The sequence below is a fragment of the Maylandia zebra genome, linkage group LG7 (genome assembly GCF_041146795.1).
Source record: "Maylandia zebra isolate NMK-2024a linkage group LG7, Mzebra_GT3a, whole genome shotgun sequence".
NCBI classification, from domain to species: domain Eukaryota; kingdom Metazoa; phylum Chordata; class Actinopteri; order Cichliformes; family Cichlidae; genus Maylandia; species Maylandia zebra.
This window is the reverse complement of record NC_135173.1, coordinates 14442855-14466832: the sequence shown is the minus strand read 5'-3', so window position 1 is coordinate 14466832 and position 23978 is coordinate 14442855. Positions and strand designations below refer to the sequence as shown.

General features: G+C 36.9%; 2 protein-coding genes across 3 annotated transcripts; one reads left to right on the top strand and one right to left on the bottom strand.

Annotated features, from left to right (window-relative positions):
* Positions 1–1191: 1191 nt before the first annotated feature.
* Positions 1192–13214, bottom strand: arih1 (ariadne ubiquitin-conjugating enzyme E2 binding protein homolog 1 (Drosophila)). The gene is made up of 14 exons (XM_004553096.5): positions 12762–13214; positions 9520–9587; positions 9261–9408; positions 8068–8160; positions 7169–7224; positions 5857–5923; positions 5547–5653; positions 5411–5453; positions 5207–5278; positions 4762–4892; positions 4359–4416; positions 3677–3937; positions 3172–3284; positions 1192–3088 (listed from the first exon to the last, which is right to left on the bottom strand). Exons 1-14 carry the CDS (start codon positions 13047–13049, stop codon positions 3004–3006), a joined length of 1590 nt encoding a protein of 529 aa, XP_004553153.1. The 5' UTR covers positions 13050–13214; the 3' UTR covers positions 1192–3003.
* Positions 13215–14137: 923 nt separating this feature from the next.
* Positions 14138–22681, top strand: hexa (hexosaminidase A (alpha polypeptide)). 2 transcript variants are annotated; one of them, XM_023152488.3, is made up of 14 exons: positions 14138–14465; positions 14990–15094; positions 15218–15283; positions 15705–15751; positions 15867–15977; positions 16070–16171; positions 16404–16536; positions 16852–17032; positions 17171–17257; positions 17342–17414; positions 18944–19118; positions 21733–21823; positions 21931–22038; positions 22151–22681. In XM_023152488.3, the coding sequence occupies exons 1-14, from the start codon at positions 14204–14206 to the stop codon at positions 22212–22214; spliced, it is 1605 nt and encodes a 534-aa protein (XP_023008256.3). In that variant the 5' UTR covers positions 14138–14203; the 3' UTR covers positions 22215–22681. The 2 variants fall into 2 exon arrangements, with proteins under 2 accessions (XP_023008256.3, XP_004553154.1); XM_004553097.3 differs by lacking the exon at positions 18944–19118 and adding an exon at positions 21318–21498 and having other exon boundaries at positions 14140–14465.
* Positions 22682–23978: the final 1297 nt, after the last annotated feature.

The window sequence follows — 23978 nt, the reverse complement described above, 5'->3', positions numbered from 1 at the left end:
CTAGTTATGAATTTTGGGTCCTCTCTTCCTCCCCTCACCCCCAACCAGTTGTGTCAGATGACTGCTTTTTCCCAAGCCTGATTTTGCCCAGAGTTTCTTCCTGTTAAAAGGGAGTTTTTCCTTCCCACTATCTCCAAGTGCTTGCTCAAAAGGGGTGTTTGATTGTTAAGGTTCCTATGTCTTACTGTTGGATCTTTAACTTGTACAAAGTACCTTGAGACAAATGTTATTGTTTGGTGCTAAATATGGATAAGCTGTCAAAAATAATGCGTTCTGTGTCACACCTTCCATTTTAACACCATGCATTTGACGTTGAAACTCACAATTAGTAATCATGTTTGTCAGAACTGGTGTCTTTGTCCCCATCATGTGGCTGAAAATGTAACTCTTACATTCACACTATACTGTTAAAAATGCTCTTTATTTTAAAAATGCAATTCCAGGGATGGACTTGGTTTATACCAGTGACAGTACAACAGTGGAAGTCTTCATAATGACACACTTTCAAAACACCTCAGACAGTTAAATGAGTGGTGCTGCAAAAATAAAATCGCACCCCCCCCAAAAAAAACAAAAAAATGTTTCTAACATTTTGCACTTTAATATTTTCATGTAAAACAACTAACTCCACCCCCAAACATTTTTTTACACTACCAAGACATCTTTAATAGTGCAAATTGAAGATATTTATAAAACTATTAAAAGTCTTTTGGATGTCAATTTAATGTGAGTAGCTGCTTCTGTTACTCCATCCGTTAAGGTGAGATGTTCATGAACTACTAGCAGACACAATGAAAACCCTAGAGAGCACATTAGCCTAATGAGCAAAGCTACAGCTGGTGTTACTGCAAGACAGCTTGGAGAAAACAGCCCATCTTTTATCCATTCACCTTGTGTCATCATAAGTTTGGGATTTGAGAGAATTAAAATGACATAAAAACAAAACAAAACCACCTGATTGCTATATAACACTCTGAATAAACTAAAAAAAAGTTTAAATTATTATTTAAAAGTTATCAAATTAATTCCATGTCATTTTGGAAGACACTCTGGCAAGGTCTGCAGAACACAACACTGCTTTAAAAAAATAAAAAAAAATAAAAAGGGGGGGGGAATTAGTGACTCATGGATGTTAAGGTAATTAAGATGAGAGAAAACCTACTCTAATGACTCACACAGTACTCCAAAAAATTAGATTTGTCATGACATTTATTCAAATAAACAATACAGTTTATAATTTGCTAGGATAAAATAATGCGTTTGAACACATAAGAAGCATTTGGGAAAGAATTCCCCAAAGATCTGAAACTGGGGCAAAGGATGTGTTTCAGTGATGGCTGACACTTTGGTGTCATCTTCAGACTCGTATCACTGCCTGTATAATCGCGTCCCCTCCAGTCAGTCTTTCTGAAGACTGCCATATTTCAGAGAACAGATGAACAAGCATTTACAAGCAGAGAGCTTGACAACCAGAGCAACCACCGCATAGAGCAATGCAAAATCTTGAGGGGAACTGACATTTCAATGCCAAAACCTCAACACACGTGCGAGAGGGAAAAAAAACAAAAAAACACAACAAAAAAAATGCAGTCTTTAATGAAAAAGCATAACAGCTTTACAAAACACTCCTACAACCTTTAGAAGTTTGTCCCATCTCCCTCAGCTCCTTAAGGATCACATGTCCATCTGTGTAGCTCAATTAAAGCAATGTTCAGTCTCACTGCAAGGCAAGAGAGCTGAATGGAGATGATGCCACTACCACCTCCATTCCAATATTCCCTGCAAGAGTGATGCAGATGCCTGACCCTGTTTGACAGTGATCGAGCCCAATTAGCAGCAGTGCAACGCCGCGCTGTCAGTACATTCCATTACCCTCTTTCAATTCTCAAGGTGCAAGCTGAGCTACCTCAAGCCACGTCAGGAAAGAGGGGGAGAGAAAAGAGAAAAAAAAAAAAGAAAAAAAAAAAAAAGGAGTGAATGTCACTCAGTTTGGCTCTTGCAAATAATTAGTAATGTTCTTAAATGTTAAACACCTCCAAAAACAACTAGGGGGGTACAACAAAAGGTTAGCATAGAGAGACACTGGGCCGGTGCGTTCTACCTCACCTCTGACCTGTAAAACTTTATCCTGCTCCTCTGTGCACTTTCACTGAGTCCTTTATGTGATTACCTGGAAACTAAAGCCAATTCTGTCAGTCTCCATGTTGAGTTACTGGTTAGGTATAACTTATGACTGCTCTGAAGGGACTGCAGATGACAGGACGAATATCTTATTGCCAAAGACCTCCAAACATCAACAGTCTGTGGAGAGTAGACAGACTCAACCTACATGGCAAAAGCACGGTAAAGAATAAATATTTGAAAATTATGCAAACACGTGCCACTCCTGCTCTTGAACTTCCATGCATATGGACTATTTACAAATTGAAAAATACAGACTCGCTATTTTGTTCTTTTTATGTTTTTTTTTCTTCCTTTTTTTCCCCCCCTGAAATGTCTTTGCCCCTTTGCAATCAGCCTATCAACATTCAGCCACTCAGACAAGGATCTTTACCACATATTGCAGACATGGCCAGGACAATTAAAGCTGTGTTGAAAACATTTTCACACTGATGGGAAAACAAAAGTCAAAATCAAAACAGAGTAAAAGATTCACAAGCAAAAAAAAACAACAAAAAAAAAAAAAACATGAGGAAAACAAGTTCAGGGGAGGTATTACAATACAAGCCAAAAGGATGTATTTGTTTAATATGGATCTTCTGCTTGTTCAACCCTCCACTCTGTTGCTAACAATACTGTAGTACACATTTTTTTATTACTCTACCCTTTATTTAAATATAATTTACTTTGAAGATTTTGTTAAACAAATCCAGAAAAAAAATGATGCAAAAGTGGTTGGTTTGCCAAAGGAGAGGCGGCAGAAGGCCTGTGCTGCCCTGTTAAATTGCATCAGCGCTCTAGTTTGTCAAGATACTCAAGAGTCCGTTGCATTGGGACGTGTTCTCAATCCTCAATGTACTCCCACAGGTCCTTCTCATAGCCTTCATGCACGTGCTGTAGCAGCACTCTTCGCCTGCTCTCACAGTATCTACAGACACAGGACAAATTTTAAGCTCCAAAACACACAAAGTCAGCCATGGCATGCACCAGTACAGTTCTTCCTTCACTGACCTGTACTTGTCTTGTACTTTTTGCTTGATGTCCTGCAAGGAATCCTGGGAGATGTCCCTCTCTAGGTAGCCTGACAGCACCTCGGTGGCATTTTCCAGGTCTGCCTGGTTGTTCTGATGAGTGATAATTGCATTATAATCAGATAAGAAACGTTCCACTATATAATAGAGCTAAAGGAACAAATGTCTAATCTATGAGAATTTCTAATAAAGTAATTAAAAAACAAAAAAAACAAAAAACAGCTCTTCAGCACTTAGTTCATCCATGAAGATCAAAACTGTGTGAATGAAAGAGGGGGAGAGACGAACACAGCTTCCACAAAAGTCGAAAGCTAAAAGGTGTTACATCTGGGGTTGGTGAGGTGTCCAGTTTCGTTCGTATGCCATGTTGGATTCATTCATGCCCGCTGCAAATAATGCTACCAAAATTTTCCAGCACGATAGTAAATATCTCATATAAAAAAGGTACAATCACACTAGTGTATCTGAGCCAAAAACTGCCCTACCTCAAAAATAATGGACTGGTTGTTCTTCTTGAGGTAGAAGGCGAAGACATAAGTGAACATGAGTGTGGAGCGGCACTGGCACAGCACATCCACAGCCTTCTTCAGAAACTGCACCTCAATCCAGGACATGTTGTGCTGCTGCATTTCCTCCATCTTCTGCTTGACCTGAGCATAGAGCTTGTGCTCAAAGCGCAGACTCTGCATGTGGTTCATGTAGCGGTTGCAGTAGAACAGGTACCGCTGCAAGGCTGCCCTGGAGCGCTGCACACACACATACACACACAGCATGGACTTCCTTTACTGTGAGCACGCTCATCTTTACTTATAATAGACTGTCACTCTACTTTCTCGATGGGCACTGGAATATCAGAGACATATACTGAAATGTCTCAACTGTTTGTCAGGTCTGAATCATCATGTAATTATCAGCTTGCTGTACAATTCTTTATAAAACGATATCCAATATACAGATATATTTTAGTTATTGTAAACTATAGAAATGTCATGTTATTTATTTAATCATGGTTTTTCTCCTTCAAGAATAACTGTAATTCATTTTTAGATGTAAGCGTTAACTGGAACATAAACCATGCTTGGTACAACAGTTGAGGCTACTTGATTTTATACATCTGGCAAATAGAAGAACGTACAAAAATTTTGAAGCTTCAATATAACTGATTACCTCTTGAGCATCTCTGGCTGCCTTGGCATCATCTTCATTGTAGCGATTGCAGTTGTACCTGAAATATTAAAAATATATAACTGAGATGAAAAGAGTAATGTTCTTCTCTCTGATAAGCTATACTATGTGTGTTTAAGGTGGTCAAATTCACATTCATATGGCACTCTAACACAGAAAATCGGAATTTTAATCTCTACATCTTTTAGGGCCATTAAAAAAAAAAAACCAAACAAGTGATGATGGAGGAAGTAAGAAACCTGAGCTGTCATTTAAGTGTAGCGAAAAACAACAACAACAACAACAAAAAAAAAAGGTGGAAAAAGTCATCCCCTGTTCTGACATTTCCAGCAGACACTAAAACAAAAGACTCCACATAACAAGCATGTGAGCTAGTGATTCTCACCAGGCTGAGCCGTGTGGTTCCCATGGACCCAGACAGACCCAGCAGAACTCAGCTTTGCAGTTCTGGTTTCGACAAACCATATGATTGCAGCCACCATCTTTCTCAATGGTCACGTGGCATTTTGGACATTCCTGTGAATGAAATTACATTAATTTTATTTAAAAACAGTAATTCAAGGAAATGATTCATGCTATAGACTGAGAAAAAGGCTGCAGAAACAAACGAAGCAACAATGGGCAAGGCCCTGTAAAACTGTAATTCATAGATATGCACTGATGATTGTAAACATTAATTGTCAACAACTGTCAGGTCTGTAAGGTGTGCACTTTATGACAGGTTATGAGCACACAAATATGTGACAAAAATATAGGGACTTCAACATTGTTTAATCCTATTTAAACTTAATACATAACATGAGAGAAAAAAAAACCCTCAGAATCCACACCTTGGTATTTGCTGCAATCCAGTTTGAAGTTTCACTGTCATCATCACATTTTTTAATCCATTTTCTCAGCCACTGCAAACACGTTAAAATAGAAGGAAATGGATTCATGTATTGAATGCTAATCTTAATATTTTTCTTAAGTAGAAGCTGAATCCAAAGCATAATTTTTCTCTAAGGTAAGAAAATAATCTCCATTTCGCGCACCTTACACTTCACAGGATCATGCCAATTTTCTCCACAGTTGAAGCTGAAACAAAGGGAGCAATATCAAACACATTATTCAAAAACTGCAAATAAATTTACAAGAAAGGTTTTAAAATAATAAAAAATTCTCTCTTACCAGAATTGGCGTCCACACTTGCACCTCACTGGCTTGGCATCTGGGTACTGGACTTTGACAACATGATGGCAGTCTGGTGCAGGGCACCACTTTAACAGTCGATTGCACTAAAATGAGTAATGAGACAAATTAGACTCAGAGGGCAGAAATAAGATTTTTGCTTTTCAAAGTAGTACACATATTCAGATTCACAAGACTTTATGTATCCCCAAGGGGCAATTAAGAGACAACCCAGCAGCTCACATTACGGATCAAAGTTTGATATTCAATCTCGAAATACTGTCAAGAAGAAGAAAAAAAGATCTCTTACCTCTACAAAACTATTTGTAATTAAATGCTGGTACTTCAACTTCACTTTTGAATCTGTTATGAGGCGCCTGTGGAAGCAGTCAAATAATATATTAGCCATCATTACAAAACATGGGTGAGATCATCAAAAGATAGCGTTACGCAAGAAAATATGCTAAGTATTACTGTAAGCTGACATGTGAATATTATCTCATTATGAAGCAACATTCCGAAATAGAAAAGTACAAGTTCATATGCAAACTCTATTTGAATGCATGGCCTAAACTGATTACTGAAAATACAGTAAGGTCTCTTGGTAGCTGGTAATATCAGAATGTAGGTTAAGACAATTACTGTCAGCTTAAGAGCTGGTACAAGAGATTAGCGTCCGTGCTTATTCAGGTATATTTCTTTGGACTTTACACTGAACGTGAACAAAGCACAAAAAGGGTCAACTTCAAAGCCTTGTACTGATGGGTTTCTTTTACAAGGCAAAACAAAAGGAAGAAATCCTTTTAACATATGGTTTCTATTCATACCAATATGTTAAAAATAAAAAGGAATCAATAAAGGATGTCTATATGGATTTAACTATATGACTGAAATGTGTGTATTTATAATTTTTACAAGCTTCTGGCTACAACTGCAAAATTAAACAGAATGTATTACATGAAAAAAAAAAAAAAAAAAAAAAAAGACTACAGTAGCTGTGAAAAGGGGAAGTGCTCTGATTGCATGAAGAGGACTATGGGAAACACTCCCTTGCTCTGACCACAGTAAATCCTTTTTTTCATGAGTTCTAATGACAATTTCAAATTATATCAAATAAATAAATAAATATAAATAAATAAATAATATATATATATATATATATATATATATATATATATATATATATATATATATATATATATATATATATACATACATACATACATACATACACACACACACACACACACACACACATATATATATTTTTTTGTTAATTATGGTCTTAATTAGTGTCCACAAGGGCAACAAAGACGGATACGCTTTCCCATATGACTAACAAACCGCTACAGCATGAGCATACAATGCCCCTTAACCAACCCTGGTGACATCTGGTTTCAAAAAGCTAAGATAATGATGGTGAATACACTCAGCTTCACAATGGGACTTCGATGATGTTATGGCGATTACGTTTCACCTGTATATGCAGTCTATGACCAGTAATGTTGTTTCTCATCTTTTATTTATTTTAAATTCTTCTGGCATATATTTTACTTCTTATGCTATTCATTGAACAATGCCCAATATGTAACAACATAAAAAATATATGCACAGATACTCACATGACTGTGTTGTCATCAACCAAAATGTCACAGCTATGAGCAGGGCAAGAAATGGTCTGTAAAGGAAACACAGAAGGTAGATAATTAGAGAACCACCTTTTGAAATAGTAAAGGCGGTATCAAATAGCACCCTCTGCAATTTGTTTTGTTGGATCACAGTGGTAAAGAAGAGGAAGAGCAGCTGCCCTTTCTGATTTAACTTTTTTAGGCTTGCCCTGTGACAGTTACAAGAACACAAACTCTGTCTAAATGTCAAGTGAAGACAATGAAACCCCCAAAATTACAGCCACTGTGTCATTCTTTGAAGGTCTATCTGCAAGTTAAATGCGCTAAATGTATAAATTAAAAGGAGTGTATGGATGCGTGTCAATGACTGAATAGAATAGCTAACGTAGAACTCGTCACAGTTTTTCAAAGTACTGTAAAATTGCAAAAGAGCAAGAAGACCAAACGACTCATCATGGGAGCGTCTGAAATTCTTAAACTAACATGAACAATTCAAATTATTGCAAAGATACAAAGAAAGAAATGTTGATGTTGCAGACATGAAATACTTCCAAGCAGAGGTGCTGACGCATGGTGTAACAAACAAAGAACAACAGCGTTGAACTGAACACACTATCCCACTGTCATGGATACACAGTTCAGCTTTTTGAGTTAGGATTACACTGATATCCAATCCTAATATCAAATGAGTTGATCTGTAAATTATACTGGTTGGATAGTGGCTACTAGTATCTGTATCTGCACATAGGCTGGTAAGCGAGAAGGTAGACGAGAACTGCTGAGGACTCTTGGTGCCCTCTTACTGTTGATTAAGAGAAAACGGACATTGCCACTTGTTGCAGAAAAGTCACAAGTTCTATTCTAAATAAATCTTAAAATTTTGAAGTAGATACCTGTCCCATTCCTTCTTCAATTATTTTGGTCGTCAGATAATCTCCCCAACACTGCATGCAGAACTTGTGTCCACACTCCAGGCCTGTAAAATACTGTTAAACAAACAGTATCAACAAAAAGCAGATAGTTTATAATTTGGAATGAAACACACAAGGTATGAAAAAATTAGTAACCAAGTAGGAAAAGCCTTCAGAGGCCAGTGAAAACCATTCTAAGAAAAACATCACCTGGATTTTACACTGTTTTAACAACCTGATTGAAATAACACTGAAATGTGTGCTCCAAATGATAATATTCTAAATTCAGACAGTTATGGTAATCCATAGTTCTGACATCACATCATCTTAACTGAAGAACTAAACATGATGATGTGTGCCTTTTATTTACGGATCCATTTTCACCTTAACATTAAACCCTTTCCACCCAGTAGGTTCCTTTACCAATTTTTTAAAACACCAAGCACCTCTGTTTTGAGAAGACTGCAATGTGCACTGCATTAAATAAAGCAGTGCCTGGCATAACTGGTATAAAATAAATTTGGCATACAATATGTTGTTGGGAATTTTTTAGAATCCATTCAACAAAAGAAATGTAATAGACAAGTGACATTTATGTTATTGAACAGCTTTATATTCAAAGAACAATTCTTTTATTAATATTGTTATTGGAGGACAGTTTTTATAAAACAGCTACTGAGTCCTTATGTATAGCTTTGATCAGAGAGATGTAAAAATGTAATTTGTTTTTCCCCCCTTGTATTTTTAATGTCACTCTGGCCTGATGACAGAGTCACCAAATCCAAGGTTGTTCATGGGGAGGAGCTATTACTGAATAAATGTGGCTGAAAAAAAAAAATGCTATTGTATGGGGGGGGGGATAAGTTTGTATCTGTTTATAAAGATCTTATAACATGTATAAGAAACAGAAATCCTAGCAATTTATTTTCTTAGCTGTTGTAACCACCTTTTGTTATGTTAAATGACTTTTAGCAAAGCTTTTAACTAGTCTTTAAAATATAAAAAATAAAACAGGTTTCCCCATTTGTAACAAAACAGGATTACAATGTCCCTGCCTCTGATGATGCGCTCCTGTTGTTTCTCCACTTGCATTACAAAAGTTAAAGTGTGCATTAAATTGCCTGACAACACATTAAGATAGTGGAGCTCCATGTTAGTGTCATTATGTGACTCACAGAGTTGGGGAAGTTCAGATAGCAGATCTGACATGGCATGTCCTGTGCCGATGATCTAGTGTTGATTGGAGGACGTATTCGGGGCTTCTTACTCGGGTTAATGACATGACACTCAGAGAAAAGCTTGTCCAGATTACCATCAAAATACCTGAATAGATTGAAATAAAATAAGCTTTTAGATACGCTCTGCTATGAACCTTTTGGTTGACACTTGTCAGGAAGTTAAAAATGGCCAAGAATGTAATTCAGAATTTCTTACCTTTCCATGAGCTTTTCTTTATCCCAGTTGAAGTGACTGAGAAGAATGCGTGTTATTGTTGCAGGATTCTAAAGGAACAAGAAATAGTTTGTGAGAAACATTTTTGATTTTTACTTGCAACTTCTACTACCGGTAGTTTCAATGAGCTAGAGGGTCCAACGGTTGTAAGGGCTTTCAGGCCTTTTCAGCTTTTAAAGCCTGATTAAAGATAAGTATTGAATTAGGAAGGTAAAGGTAATATATTCTATGGCAGGACATTAAACTATTTTGCACATTAGAAATAGGGTTAGAAAACATAAGCAAGTTCTCATATTTGATCTTGCTGTTCACCCATGTACATCAGTGAATGGACATAAAAACAGCTGCCCATTACATTAAATACAACACAAAGCAACTACAGCTTTACAAGTTATCACAAAATTAAATCATCACAATCTAAGGCCATAATAATAGACAATATATTTAGAAAAGTTTGTATTCATTACAGCTATTCAATGAAGCACACTCAGGCATGTATTCCTTTCTTATAACCACAGTAGCTGTTAAAGATGACACAACTGAGACAGTTTTTATTTTTTAAATAAACAAAAAGTTTTAGTCTTTAGAAGTCTGTATGCATATTACACTGGATGAAGCCAAATGTGGCACTTATGTCCCACTGATGTGACAATTGTGATTTCTGATGACTCAAACTAATAAATACCCTACAAAATGGATTTAATCATCATGCTTGATCATATATACCCAGTCCCATTTGTGGCTTAATATAAGGACTTTCCGTCCAAATTGCAGTTAGAGAGCCATAGATGTATAAACACCTATAAAAGTACTGTTTTTGTAGATCTTTTGCCTGGGGGGAAATAAAATAAAAATACAATTTCTAGGTTACTGAAGCCTACACATTGATAGGAAAGTGGTTTAAGTTGGGTAAAGAAAGGATGCAAGGATTCACCCACCAGATGAATCCTTGCAAAATCACCTCCATATCTGATGGAATTATGTTGCTAAATGTGTTCTTACCCACCCAAGAACTATATCATTTTTAGGAGCCGTCCAGAAACACTTTACATTTCTTCCAAATAAAGTAATGCTAACTCACACCCTTGTCGGTAAATGGACCAGTCATGCTTTTGGCCATGTCACTCCCCACAAAGGCCTTTCAGAACCAGGAAAACCACTGGCTTACACCATCATTCTGAAAATACTTTGGAATTATAAAGCGTGTCAGGTTCAGAAACAGGTAGTATACACATAATTTGTTTGTTGTATTCTAAATGTGTAACAGGTATCTCACAAACTATCTGAAAATGTGGATGATGGTGTAACAGTAGCATAAAATGGACTATGTCCAGTGCCAAGGCTGTACAGTTTAGGGAAAGCACTAGGGATGATGAGGAACCTCTCTCCATGTACCTGTTAACACAAATATTTCTTATTATACTCCATTTACTATAGTTCAGGGATTAGAATAACTCTGTATTCTAATGTGAAATTACTGTAAGGTACTAAATTAGTGTTTAACCCAAGTTACAAACTGCTCTTTAAAAATGGGGAAAGCTATACCCTCAAACTACCCATATAACACATAATAATTAGTTGTTTGGAAAATATCTGTGAGATTTAGGAGACCACATGTATATGTTGCACATATGTGGCATCTCACTTGTCAAATATAAAGAAGTGAACAAAAATTAGTGTATTGTCTCCCTAGCCCAATGCCCATTTTACAATTTCAAAGAAAGTGGTCCAGGTTTGTACCAAATCCCACCTAACCCTGTAATGGACTGTTCATTGGCCCAGAAAAACAGCCCTGCTTGTATATCTCTACTTTGGTGCTCACCTTGGCGGAATAATAAAGTCAGGATACACCTTGAGATAACAAAAATCATAACATTGGAAAGGACTGACAACATATTTAGTATGTTCTGACTGTATTATGTACACCTAGCTAACACTAACACACCCTAAAACAGATATGCAAAACATACAACAATGATGATGGTATCGTTTATAAGGGCACTGATTCAATTTTACACTTCCTTTAGCTGTTATTCTTTGTGGTTCCACTGCAAAATGTTCTTCTAATTTATCTAACCACGTTGATATGAATGGGTTGGTCAAAAGATTAGTAGTACTTCTCAGTACCGATGACTAAAGTTGATGTAAACTTGACCACTATGAAGCCAATGCATGTTAATAAAGTACTGGCTTTTTGAAGCATATTCTACAAACGTCATATCAGAAGATCTATGTATGGATTAACTTTAAAGGCATTTGTTGGTGCTGCAAAACCCTGAAAATTTAATAATTAAACATAAACAATATTTAACGGGGATAAAAATCACCGTGTTACTCGTTTTTGCTGTAGAAAAGAAACTGCCATGCGGCCGTAGGGTAGAAAAATAATATGTATCATTATTGGCCAATTTTAGTTTTTAGGCTTGTTTATATAGAAATCAACATAAAACTCTAACGCATTTTCTCAGATACCAAACTGGATGCTGAGTTATCAAGATCATTTTCCATTTTATTCTGAGCTCAAGTGAAGCTCTGTGAAAGGAAATGGAGGCCCAGGTTAACGCTAGCTTAAAGCGAAGAACTTCCCCCCGTTTCTTCGTAAATTTCATTGAAAGCTATCGCAAAATTTAACTTTTTATGTTATTGGTAAAAAATGAAATTATCATAACCCGTTCTTTTACATAAGCGTAACTAAGCTAGCATCCCACTTGCTAACTTATCGCTGGCCAAGCCTTTGGGTCCAACGTTAAAATAACACTAAACGCAAGGTTTAGCTTTAGAAATGCAAAATTTCTGAAAACCCAAGTTTCAGTTAACATCTCAACGCACACTATCTGTCGTCTAGCAGGAGCTGGCACTCAACACCATCCTGGTCTAGAGCTTTTGCTGTAAGATGCTATGTAGCCAGCGAGCTAACATTAGCTTAGCAAGCGTTGCTGCCAACTTAGGGATGGGACTACTTCCTGGATGAAAAGTCCTAATGGAAATTTTTACCTTCACATATATAAGAAAAATTTTCATGTCTTCATTTTAACTACCAAGTTCCATAGTGCAATTATCTTATATATATGTAAGTTTAGTTTTCTATAAATCTCATCATTGTTCTCAAACTGTCAACTATAACAAGTATACTACTGGAAGGCTAATGGTTTAGCTAATATCCACGGCCTGTTTTTACGCTAGGACCCCGATCTTTCCTGATGCTGTCATACCAAAATACCTACCTGGATGACCTCGTTGACCTCCCTAATACACTCGACCATATGCTGGAGGATCTGCTCGGCAGTCAAAACTTCGAAACGGTAGTCTTCCTCCTCTTCCTCGCCCGGGCCGTGGCCTCCTCCGCCAGTCTCACCGCACTCATCTCGCTCCCCGCCGGCCACCACGGGATCGACCAACTCCACCTCCCCGAGCTCCAGGGTGTCGTCGTCGGGTTCCTCTTCATTGCTGTCCTCGCTACATTCCTCCTCGTCTTCGTCGTATTCATAGTTATAACCCTCGTCTGAGTCCATTCCTAGCGCGGTTATCAGCAAGTGACAAGCACACCTAAAGGTCTATAGCGTATGAAACGTTGATCCGAGCCCGTTTTTCAGCTGCGGCGAAAATAACAACAAAACGTCGCCGCTGCTGCTAAGCCAACAAAGAGACACAGCGTCACCAACTGACGACTGCCTTACGTCAGACAAGCAGGGCAAGAACGGATGTAAAAACATTTAATATAACAAACTTTTGCTTTAACCTAAATGTTTATAAAAAAAAACAACAACAACTAATTCAAATAAGTACGAATTTGGAAAATTTTCATTTATAATTGAAGAGTCACATCAAATGCAAACGGAAAATACTTTCGTTCTCATAAATGAAGGCTAGTAACAGAAAAAAGATATAACGTGAGTTGTTTATAATTTTAAGCAGTGATTGCATGTGTGTGTGTGTTTGTGTGTGTTTTATATACCAAAACAGAGTTATAATAGTTCGGTCTTTAAAAAAAAAATCTGTATTTTTTTTTAATTATCATCATTTTTAACATTCTGTTGAATTACCTGTTGAATGAGTTTCGTGAGTGAGTTCGGTCATTTCCCTTTACTTTTCATTTAATACATTTCATTTAATAAATTGATTTGGCTATATAAATAAAATTGAATTGAATTGAATAAATGGATCGCTAAAATTAATTCGAGTAGTAGAGTACTTCTTAATTAAAGTTTTCAATGACTTAAAATAACTTACGTTTACTTATATTTTAAAGGGATGCTTATATATATCCGGGTCAGATTCTGCGGTTCAGGCAGCACATTGCATGACACATTTGCAAACACTTTGTTAAGTCAGTTGTGTGAGTACGTCCCACTGTACATGCTGCCTTAAACCAGTCTTTTATATATTTATATATATATATAAGACTATATATATATATATATATACATATCAACTAAAACTGAAAGCATTTCCTGTAAATTTACAATTTATTTAAACTACAGCGACCTTGGTCCAGGTCTTACCAAATGAAATAATGTTTAAATAAAAATAATGTTTACTTATATTTTCCGGAAGACGAACTCGACTTATTAACTCGCTGCCGCAGTCATGTGATTGCATTCATCTAAGCACATGACAGGTATCGTTTTGACGGTGCAGTTCGCGCTAGTGAAGAGCGAGGGAAGTCATGTCTGTAGTAACGTCTGGACGATACACTTTTCCCAGCTATAATTTGGTGTTTTTTATTTTCCTCCAGCTTGGGCTGCACTCAGTTGAGGGAGTATGGCCTTTACCGCAATCTATTACCTCCTCACCGGAGCGATACCCTCTGAATCCCCAGGCTTTCTACTTTACTTACGGAAGTCAATCAGCTGCACAGGAGGGCTGCTCTGTTCTGGATGAAGCATTTAAGAGATACTTTTCTCTTATTTTTCCAGACTACTCATCTGGTAGGTTTTATAGTGAGGTGAAATTCTTAAAATGCAAAAACGAAGTAAGATTTAAAGTCTTGCTGAACTTGAACGTTGTAGTTGTTCAGTCAGACTGTTTAGATATTCGAAAAACATTAAGGATATGAAATAGCCTATAAAAACTAACTTTTTGTGAAAGTCTAATCTGGACACTATTAGTAGATGGTTTGGCATTATAACACGTTTAAAACATGATTGTAAACGCACAATAAACAGAGCAAAGTGCTCACGTGGCTTCAATGTTGTTTGTCATGCTGGCTTTTAAAACAGATCAATGGTCATTGTACAGACAACAGGTCATCAGTCAGCCAGCACGGGCATACCAACTGAAAATAACCTCACAATAACAATGGACGAGAGTAGCACAGCTTCGTTTTTGTCTTTTCAGAAACAAACACAAGAACCACAGCTCCTAGGGAACAAAAATCAGTGTGTAATGTGCTTAAAGTGCAAGTTTACTTCTGCAAATACTGTGGTAATGGTTTAATATTTATCACCACCAGGTTACGGTTTTCTGCGATTCAGTGTGGATAAACCATTTACTGTCCAAGTAAGTGTCGGCCGCGATGATTGCGACAGCTACCCAGATGAAGACTCTTCTGAGCAATGTAAGTACAACCCGCTGATGCCCATTGATTAGAGCAAGTAACACTGTTTTGTAATGAATTTAACCACCATAATACTATATAGAGATTGACAAAATATCATAATTTCTCCTGTTTGTGTTCCAGACACTCTGAGCGTCTCTGCTGGACAAGCATCTCTGAAGGCAGAAACTGTGTGGGGTGCTCTAAGAGGTGATTATAGCATATGTAAAATATATCTGAAGAGCATTGGTAATTAAACAAACATGTTAACCATCCCTAATTTCCTTCGGGATTAATAAAGTATTCTGATTCTGATTCTGATTCTTAAGCTGGCAAAGTATGTCAAAGCTTGATGAGTTGTAGCAGATTTCTTGTTCTACTACATATTCAGTAAGTAGCCTGTCAGGTTGTGCTATGTATTTCCAGTTTTGTTTAACTCATGTGACTCAACTGATGCAACACTTCATGTGGCACACACAGACACCTTCTTTATAGTTTTACTCAGTAGAATTTCAAGTAGGCCTACTGCATGTGGATTATAAAGTAGGGAAATTCCAACATTTTGTCAACCTCATCTATCATGTATAACAAATTGCTGATTATGTACTGTACACCCTCTGTTTAAGCACAGGTCTGGAAACCTTCAGTCAGTTGGTTTATCAAGAGGATTTTGGCTCAGTAAGTCGCAGTTTTTCCTAATGCACAAACTAACAACAAGGCCTCTGGAGTAATCACGTTTCAAATATGTGCATAATTAATATTTTTCCCTTTTTTCTGTTTGTTTTTAATTTAGTATTATGTGAACAAGACTGAGATTAAAGACTTCCCCCGCTTTCAGTTCAGAGGGATTTTATTGGACACTTCACGTCATTATTTACCAGTGCAGGCCATTTTAAAAACCCTGGTAATAATCAGATGACACAATCGAAACTTCAGCCTTCTGTTTGAGTCACTGTATTTATTATAAGCTGTATTGACATACATGTTTTCTGTTAGGATGCGATGGCCTTCAGTAAGTTCAATGTGTTTCATTGGCACATTGTCGATGACCCCTCCTTCCCTTATCAGAGCCGCACCTTTCCGGACCTGTCTGCTAAGGTTTGTTGATATTCTTCCTTGAGGCACTTACGTAAGTCCTATCATATGATCCTCACTGTAACTATGCACATTCATTACAATTTGCCTTGCAAAAAATATCCTAATTTTCTAAGGTGTTCTTGGCTATTTTATCCCAGAAATCTAAGTAAGTTTAATGCATATAGACTCATGAGATAGGAAATGGCTGAAAAATAGCATCCACTCTGAACAGCGACTTCTGGCTCTTATTCAGGGGGCTTTCCATCCGATGACTCACATCTACACGCAGTCAGATGTAGGAAGGGTGATCTCATTTGCCAGAATGCGGGGAATAAGAGTCCTTCCTGAGTTTGATTCACCAGGCCACACTCAGTCTTGGGGAAAAGGTAAAAATTCAGTTAAACTCCCAACATCCAGTAAGTGACATTAACAATAAACAGTTTAGTCCAAATGATTTCAGCATTTTGATCTATAGAAGAAAAAGTACTTGGCATGATGTCCAGTTAAGGCTCAGTAGGAATAATTTCTGCCAAATCTGCAAGTCAAGACTATAAATGGCAATATAATATGTAGTGAAGGCTGACTTACTGCTTATGTGGTTACATCAGTGGAACAAATTGTCTGCTCTCGATAGAAAATGCAAAAAAATGTATTTGAAGGATATGACTGAGTCAAATTAATTATTTACAATTATTTCTCAGGCCAGTCTGACCTGTTGACTCCCTGCTACAGTGGGAGCAGCCCTTCTGGTACTTTTGGTCCTGTTAATCCAATATTGCCCTCCACGTACAAGTTCATGGCAACACTATTTAAGGAAGTGTCTTCGGTGTTTCCTGATTCCTATATCCACTTAGGAGGAGATGAGGTTAACTTTTCCTGCTGGTAGGTTAAAATGTAACTATCATTTACACGTCGGCTGATTGTTAACAATTTCGAATAAGTTTTTCTGATTTTTGATAATTAAATAAAAGAGAGTTTATGAAAATTTTACATAAACAATGAACACATTTTTTTTTGTAGGAAATCCAACCCTGATGTCCGAGCATTCATGCTGAAAATGGGATTTGGAGCAGACTTCACCAAACTGGAAGCTTACTACATGGAGAAGTAGGTTGTAAAAGGGAAAATACAATGTAGAAGGTTCTGCAAAATACACCAACTGATGCATTCATGTGCTTATCTTTTTTTTAGCATTGTGAACATCACTGTAGCTCTCAACAGAACATCCATTGTGTGGCAGGATGTTTTTGACTATCATGAACGAGTAAGTACGCCCCACCGAAACACTTATATTTCATGATATAAAAAATGTACATTTCCTGCGTTTGTGGTTTTTAGAGGATGTGGTTGGAAGTGCATGATGTTGATTTTAAACGGTAAACGGTAAACGGCCTGCATTTGTATAGCGCTTTTCTAGTCCCTAAGGACCCCAAAGTGCTTCACACTACATTCAGTCATTCACCCATTCACACACACATTCACACAAATTTAACAAGTACAAATTTGAAATTAAAAAAAAAAGTGAATTTCAATGAATTTTATAATATTTTACCAGGGCAGTACTATGCAAAAGCCACCCATAATTTATTTATATTCTGCTAAGAAGATAAGAAATAAGTGCAGTTCTGTATATAAATGTTCCTGCACTTAGGCAAGCTTTCTGGTAATTTCTTTAAGTAGTCTTCAGGAATAGTTCTCCAGATTTGAAGGACATTCAAAGCTCTTCATTTTTGTTGTCCCGCATTGGCAGTGTTTGTGGTCATTGTCAAGCTAAAAAATGAAGCTGTTGCCAATCAGACGCTTTACAGATGGTATTGCATGCTGGATCAAAATTCTTGCTAATCTTGCTGCTAATGACAAAGTGTCTAAAGATACAATGTAAAATTCTTTGCTGGTTCATCCCTTGGGTGTGTTTCTATGCATGAATAATTCATTGGTAAGTGTTAAATGGCCTAAAAGAAATCCTTGGGTACAAGGATTGGACTGAAATCGAGTGCTAAAGCAGCCAATGCCCAAAAAAAACCAGCCTGGAGAACTATTGTACAAGACAACCCCTGAAAAATTACAACAAAGTATTGCTCCTTGGAAGCAAAATATGAAGGAATGAGGAGTGGCTCAACATTTTTGCATAGTCCTGTGTCTTTACAGTTTTGTTCTTGGATTATTAATTATAGATATTTTAGAGTGTGTTCAAGTATCTACAGGATCCATGCATATTCTATAAAAATGCACCAGTTATTTTTGTAGTTGTTGTGACACTGTTGGCTCAGTTGCTATTAGCTCTGCAGATGAGTACAGGATGGAAATTGTCACATTAAAACAGAACTGGCTAATTGTGGAAAAAATAAAATCCTCTATTAAGAAGTTCTTCAGATACATTTGATACAAATGTAATTTTACACTCTGCAGGTTTAGTGGTTTGAGCCAACTAACCAGCAGTTTAAAACAGTTTGTTGACAACATCCATCTGTTCTGTTCTGATCTGATCTTTCACCATGGACTGTATGCAAACAATGGACGTGAGAGGTCTGAAAAAACACAGCCAATGCACAGTGCCTGAAATCGGCATTCTTTCTAGTGTCCTGAAGGGGGCGAGTCACTTGAGTGCAAAAAGAAAGCTTGTGTTTAGTTTCAGTTGCCAGTTTTAAGCCTTACTGATTCCCAACGTGATACTCGTTAAAACAGCAAGAGAGCAACAGTAAAGACACCTAGCTGTGTCCATTATTTATATACAGTCTATGTATATCATGCTTTCTGTTTATCTGTCTGAGAGCCCAAAGCCTTGTGTTACAGCGCACTTCTCTATCAGTGGTGGAGGTATGGAGAGAGGGCTGTTACCTGTGTGAAGTACGCAGGGTGGTTAAAGCAGGGCTCAGGGTAATTCTAGCCTCTCCATGGTATCTGGACCAGCCCGGACCTACACACAACTGGGCCCGCTACTACACTGTGTGGCCCCTCGCCTTCAAGGGTCAGAATATGAAAACTGTGTGCTGTGCAGAGTTAAAGATTTTCAAGCTGCTGTGTGTGTGTGTGTGTGTGCGTGTGTTTGTTTGTCTGATATTAATCAACAGATAAAACATGGTTTTACGTAAAATATATATCTATGGATAGCTACAATTTGGGGACTATTTACAGGGTGTACAAAGTGTTTATACCAGTTTATACATCAGTGTTATTAAGGCTGTTCTGTGTCCCAAGACTGTACCTGAAATCATTTTTTTTTCAGGTATGAACAAATAATAATAATAATATAACTTGGTGTGTAAAGAACTTGGACACAGCTACAGAGAGATGTGATTGTTGTGATGCTGCTTACTGCTGAACACACATATAAAAGTCCTGCTACTGCCAGCTGCTTTGCCAAAGCAAAAACCCAGCAATTGACTCTTTGTTTATCTGGGAGATAATCAAAGAGTTAAGCATATGCATAATGGTGTCTTACTAAATATTCCAGATTTTTTTTATTTTTTTAAAAAAGGTCTTGAAAGCATAACCACATGCTTGCTCCTGACCTAATCTGCTGGTAGCCCATTAGAGATTCCACAGCTGCTTCCATCAGACAAGCTTAGCAGAAGAAAGTTACAGATACTGTTCATGTTTGGTTCTCCAAGCCATTTAAAAACCATTGTTTTTATACACAAAACTGCTGGAAATTCGAATTCAAATCAAATCAATTTTATTTATATAGCACTTTTAAAAACAACAACTGTTGACCAAAGTATTGTACAATAAAATAATCAGATAACATTTAAAAGGAAAGTAAAATAAAAGATAAGACAATAATAAGAATAAAAGAATGACAGACTCATACAGAATTAAAAGCCAAAGAGTAAAAATGGGTCTTTAAATGAGTTTTAAAAGTATCCAGTGTTGGAGAGGTCCTGATATGTAAAGGCAGTTTATTCCACAGTTTCGGAGCAGTCACAGCAAAAGCCCGATCTCCTCTGTGTTTTAATCTAGACCTAGGAACAACTAGAAGCATTTGGTCCGCAGACCTCATAGATCTCACTGGAGTATAGCAATTTAAAAGATCAGAAAGATATATAGGAGCTAGTTCGTGCAATGTTTTAAAAACAAGTGTCAAGATCTTAAAATCAATTCGAAAACTTACTGGCATCCAGTGTAGCGAGGTGAGTATAGGGGATATGTGCTCTCGCTTCTGCTTGCCAGTCAGTAGCCTTGCCGCGGCATTTTGAACCAGCTGTAGTCGGCCAATAAGTTTCTTACTCAAAGTCTCTGAAGCAGAGAAATGGCTTCACCTTTGCAAGTAAGCGGAGGTGAAAGAAGCTGGTCTTGATCACATTATTTATCTGTTTATCGAATGTTAAATTACTGTAAAAAATCACACCTAAATTCCTCACAAACGTTTTTTTTATAATTTTCTAAGGGGCCATGGTCATAATGGTCACTCAATTCAGCACAGTTTTCTTTATTGTCATTATATAAATATATGAAAAAACTCTTTAAGGGACAGAATGAGCAAGTTAACAGACTTTGTCTTAATTTTAGGTTATAAAAGCAAAGATAAATGTATCTTTGCAAGTACTGAGAAAGATGGGAAATTGTAAAAACATTATACAGATGTTGTTGAGGTTTTTCAAATAATGTCAAGGGAGATAACATGTTAAAAAGAATAAATGCAGCAGTTCAGTTTAACAATTCTCCGTGGACAGAGGCTGTATTGAGCACAGTTTGTTGGTAGTAATGTGAGGATAATATGCTGGTGAGATAATTCGTTTAACAGCCTAGACTGTATGCTTTGTCATCAGAGGCAGTTTTGGGATTCTGCAGAAGTTGAGCTTGATGCTTTCCCAGAAAGAAAAGAAAATTCTTGCCAACGTCTTTCACTTTCATCTTGTGCACATGCTTAGGAATAATGGCTCAAGGAAAGTTCAACCCTGGTTGCCAAATATTGGCTACATGGGGATTGTCCAGACTGGGCATTTTTCCAGACATGAATGTGCACTAGATGAGTAACTTTGTGCTCTGGCTTGTGCTCTGAGGATTAGAAATTCTTTGAACTGTGGCTTTTTTTAAATATGTGACTTTTCTGAATGATAAAGTATTTAATACAAACATACTAATCAACTGGATTCAACATACAAAAAAAAACTTGGGCAATATAACACACAAGGAGCAAGACAGTTGTTGTTGTTACCCTTCTCAGATTCCTAAGGACACAGTGCTGCACATCTGGAAGGGCCTCCCCGCTTCTTATGCGGCAGAACTCAGCGCTATCACCAAAGCTGGCTACAGGGTCCTGCTCGCTGCACCTTGGTACATCAACCACATTTCCTATGGCCAGGACTGGCGCAACTACTATACCGTGCAGCCTCTGAACTTTTCTGGTGTGTGTTGGCCAAGTAATATAACAAAATAATACAACCTTGCTCACTTATGTGCTGTCCATGGTGCTTCTCTGGTGGTGGGAGCTATCAGTAGAGATTTCTTATTAGTAAGACCCATTAAAACTCTGACTTGACAAGTTTGACTTGAAGTGGTGTGATAACATTGAACTGTAAATAGCCAATTCTAAAGTATAACATGTTATTCAAGAAAAAAAATCCACATCTTTTTCACAGGTACCGAGGAACAGAAGAAGCTGGTGATAGGGGGTGAAGTTTGCATGTGGGGGGAATATGTAGATGCCACTAATCTGACCCCACGTCTTTGGTAAGAGATTGAAAAGATCCCTGAAATGATCAAACTAGAGAACCTAAGTAGAATGTGCAGCCCATGAGATTAATCAAAATAATGACCGGATGAATCCAAAATCACAGGCCAAGGGCAAGTGCTGCCGCAGAGAGACTGTGGAGCGATGAGAAGCAGACCTCTGACGTGGACAAGGCGTTTCCTCGATTGCAGGACTTTCGTTGCGAACTCCTGAGGTACTTTAGCTTTTCTGATAACGCACATGGCATACCTCAACACATCGCCGCACTCTTTTTTTATGAGGTCTGCTTAATATACACCGATGCTTCTGTTTCACTTCGTTTGCAGGCGGGGTATCCAGGCAGAGCCTCTCTTTGTTGGACACTGCAAACACGAGTACCAAGGTGTTTGATTATAATGGACCGTGTGGCATTTTTGAGCATTTGAATCGATTAACTTCTGAGGTGTAACTGGAAGTAATTTAAAAAAAAAATGGAATGAAATTTTCTCTGCTTTTAAGTCCAATATACACTTGTGCTTTCTCAGGGATTTTCCTCTTTGTATTGCGACTGCTGTTTTTTAATTTTACATTTGATTTGATACATTTATATCATGTAGTGATCATATGTAATAAATGTGAAAGTTTACCTACATTATATGAGATGATTACAAAATATACAAATCAGTTGTGTTTGAGTTTAAAAGGCACACGCCAGTATGATGTAGCTTGCTCTCTTTTCCATTCAAATGTAATACAATTATGATAAAGTCACATTGCTGTGTAGACTTTTATCAAAATTAAAATCCATCTGGATGTAGCATTTTTAGTGGGAGAAACGTTTTGTCTGAAAAACGCTACGTCCAGGTGAACAGAATCAACTTTGTGGGATTTCTATACCTGGATGATTGAGCATCAAGATGGTTTTTTAATTATTATTAGAATAATACCAGAGACAACAGTTTGTCTCAGGTATAGAACACATGATCGTCTCATCCTAGGCAACTGATTTAAACTTAGAACCCTATTTTATAACTAGATTAATGTTACAAATGAAACTAACTGCACACCACCCTCAGGAAGCAACCCAAAAAAGAAGACAAAATTCTGTGGAAGGAAGAGTTTCCTCCAAAACTTGCTGATATTGGACACAGACCCCTGCACATACTATTGATTGATTGATTGATTGGTAATTTATTTCAACATGTGAACAATATACAAGTACATTTAGAAAAGAAATGAGAGAAAAAAAAATACTATACAAATTACATACAAAAAAACATTCTGATTAATTTACATGTTGAAAGGGAGTGGGAAGAAGTATACACTTATTTAATCCCACCCCTGTCCCATAAATTATCAGTGAATATTTAGTCAGCTTCCTTACTGATATAATTTGTAATAAAAATAGTGAACAGATTTCTGATATACTATAATATCACATCATGAATTTTTTGTTTGTTTGTTTTTAAATAGAGACATTCACTTAATTTAAATATTTTCCTTTTCTTTATAGATCGAGAAGATCATATTTTTATAACTCTTTTTGAACAGTTTTATGTTTGGACATTGCTTTAATTCCATATTCAGTTTGTTCCATAGTTTCACTCCTTGAACAGAAACACAAAAGCCTTTTCTTGTAGTACGTACCTTCATTGTTTTGAAGTTACAAAAACCCCTTAAATTATAACTTCCTTCTTTCAAAAAAAACATACTCTGAATATTACCTGGCAGTTCTTTATTTTTTGCTTTGAATAGAATTTGTGCTGTTTGGAATTTCACTATATCGTCAATTTTCAATATTTCAGACTGCAAAAATAGTGAGTTTGTATGTTCCCTATAACCTGCATTGTGGATGATTCGAATTGCTTTCTTTTGAAGAGTAAAAAGTGAATGTAATGTGGTTTTATAGTTATTGCCCCAGACCTCTGCACAATAGCTTAAGTATGGTGAAACCAGTGAACAGTAGAGAATATGAAGTGATGTTCTGTCGAATACCTGTTTTGCCTTGTTTAGTACTGCAATGCTTCGTGATACTTTGGAATGAATATATCTTACGTGAGCTCTCCAGTTAAGTTTTTCATCTATTATTACCCCCAGAAATTTATTTTCACTGACTCTTTCAATATCAACACCATTTATTTGAATCTTTGCATTTGTATTTAAACTACTATTTCC

Bases quoted from the DNA above. Each gene is read 5' to 3' on its own strand.
- hexa (XM_004553097.3), top strand. From the start codon at position 14,204: ATGTCTGTAGTAACGTCTGGACGATACACTTTTCCCAGCTATAATTTG. The intron at 17,033-17,170 runs GTAGGTTAAAAT...TTTTTTTTGTAG, and splicing joins GAGGTTAACTTTTCCTGCTG to GAAATCCAACCCTGATGTCC. The intron at 17,258-17,341 runs GTAGGTTGTAAA...TCTTTTTTTTAG, and splicing joins GAAGCTTACTACATGGAGAA to CATTGTGAACATCACTGTAG.
- arih1 (XM_004553096.5), bottom strand. From the start codon at position 13,049: ATGGACTCAGACGAGGGTTATAACTATGAATACGACGAAGACGAGGAG. The intron at 8,161-9,260 runs GTGAGTCACATA...TTTGTTTAACAG, and splicing joins ATCTGAACTTCCCCAACTCT to TATTTTACAGGCCTGGAGTG. The intron at 3,089-3,171 runs GTCAGTGAAGGA...CTGTGTCTGTAG, and splicing joins AAAGTACAAGACAAGTACAG to ATACTGTGAGAGCAGGCGAA.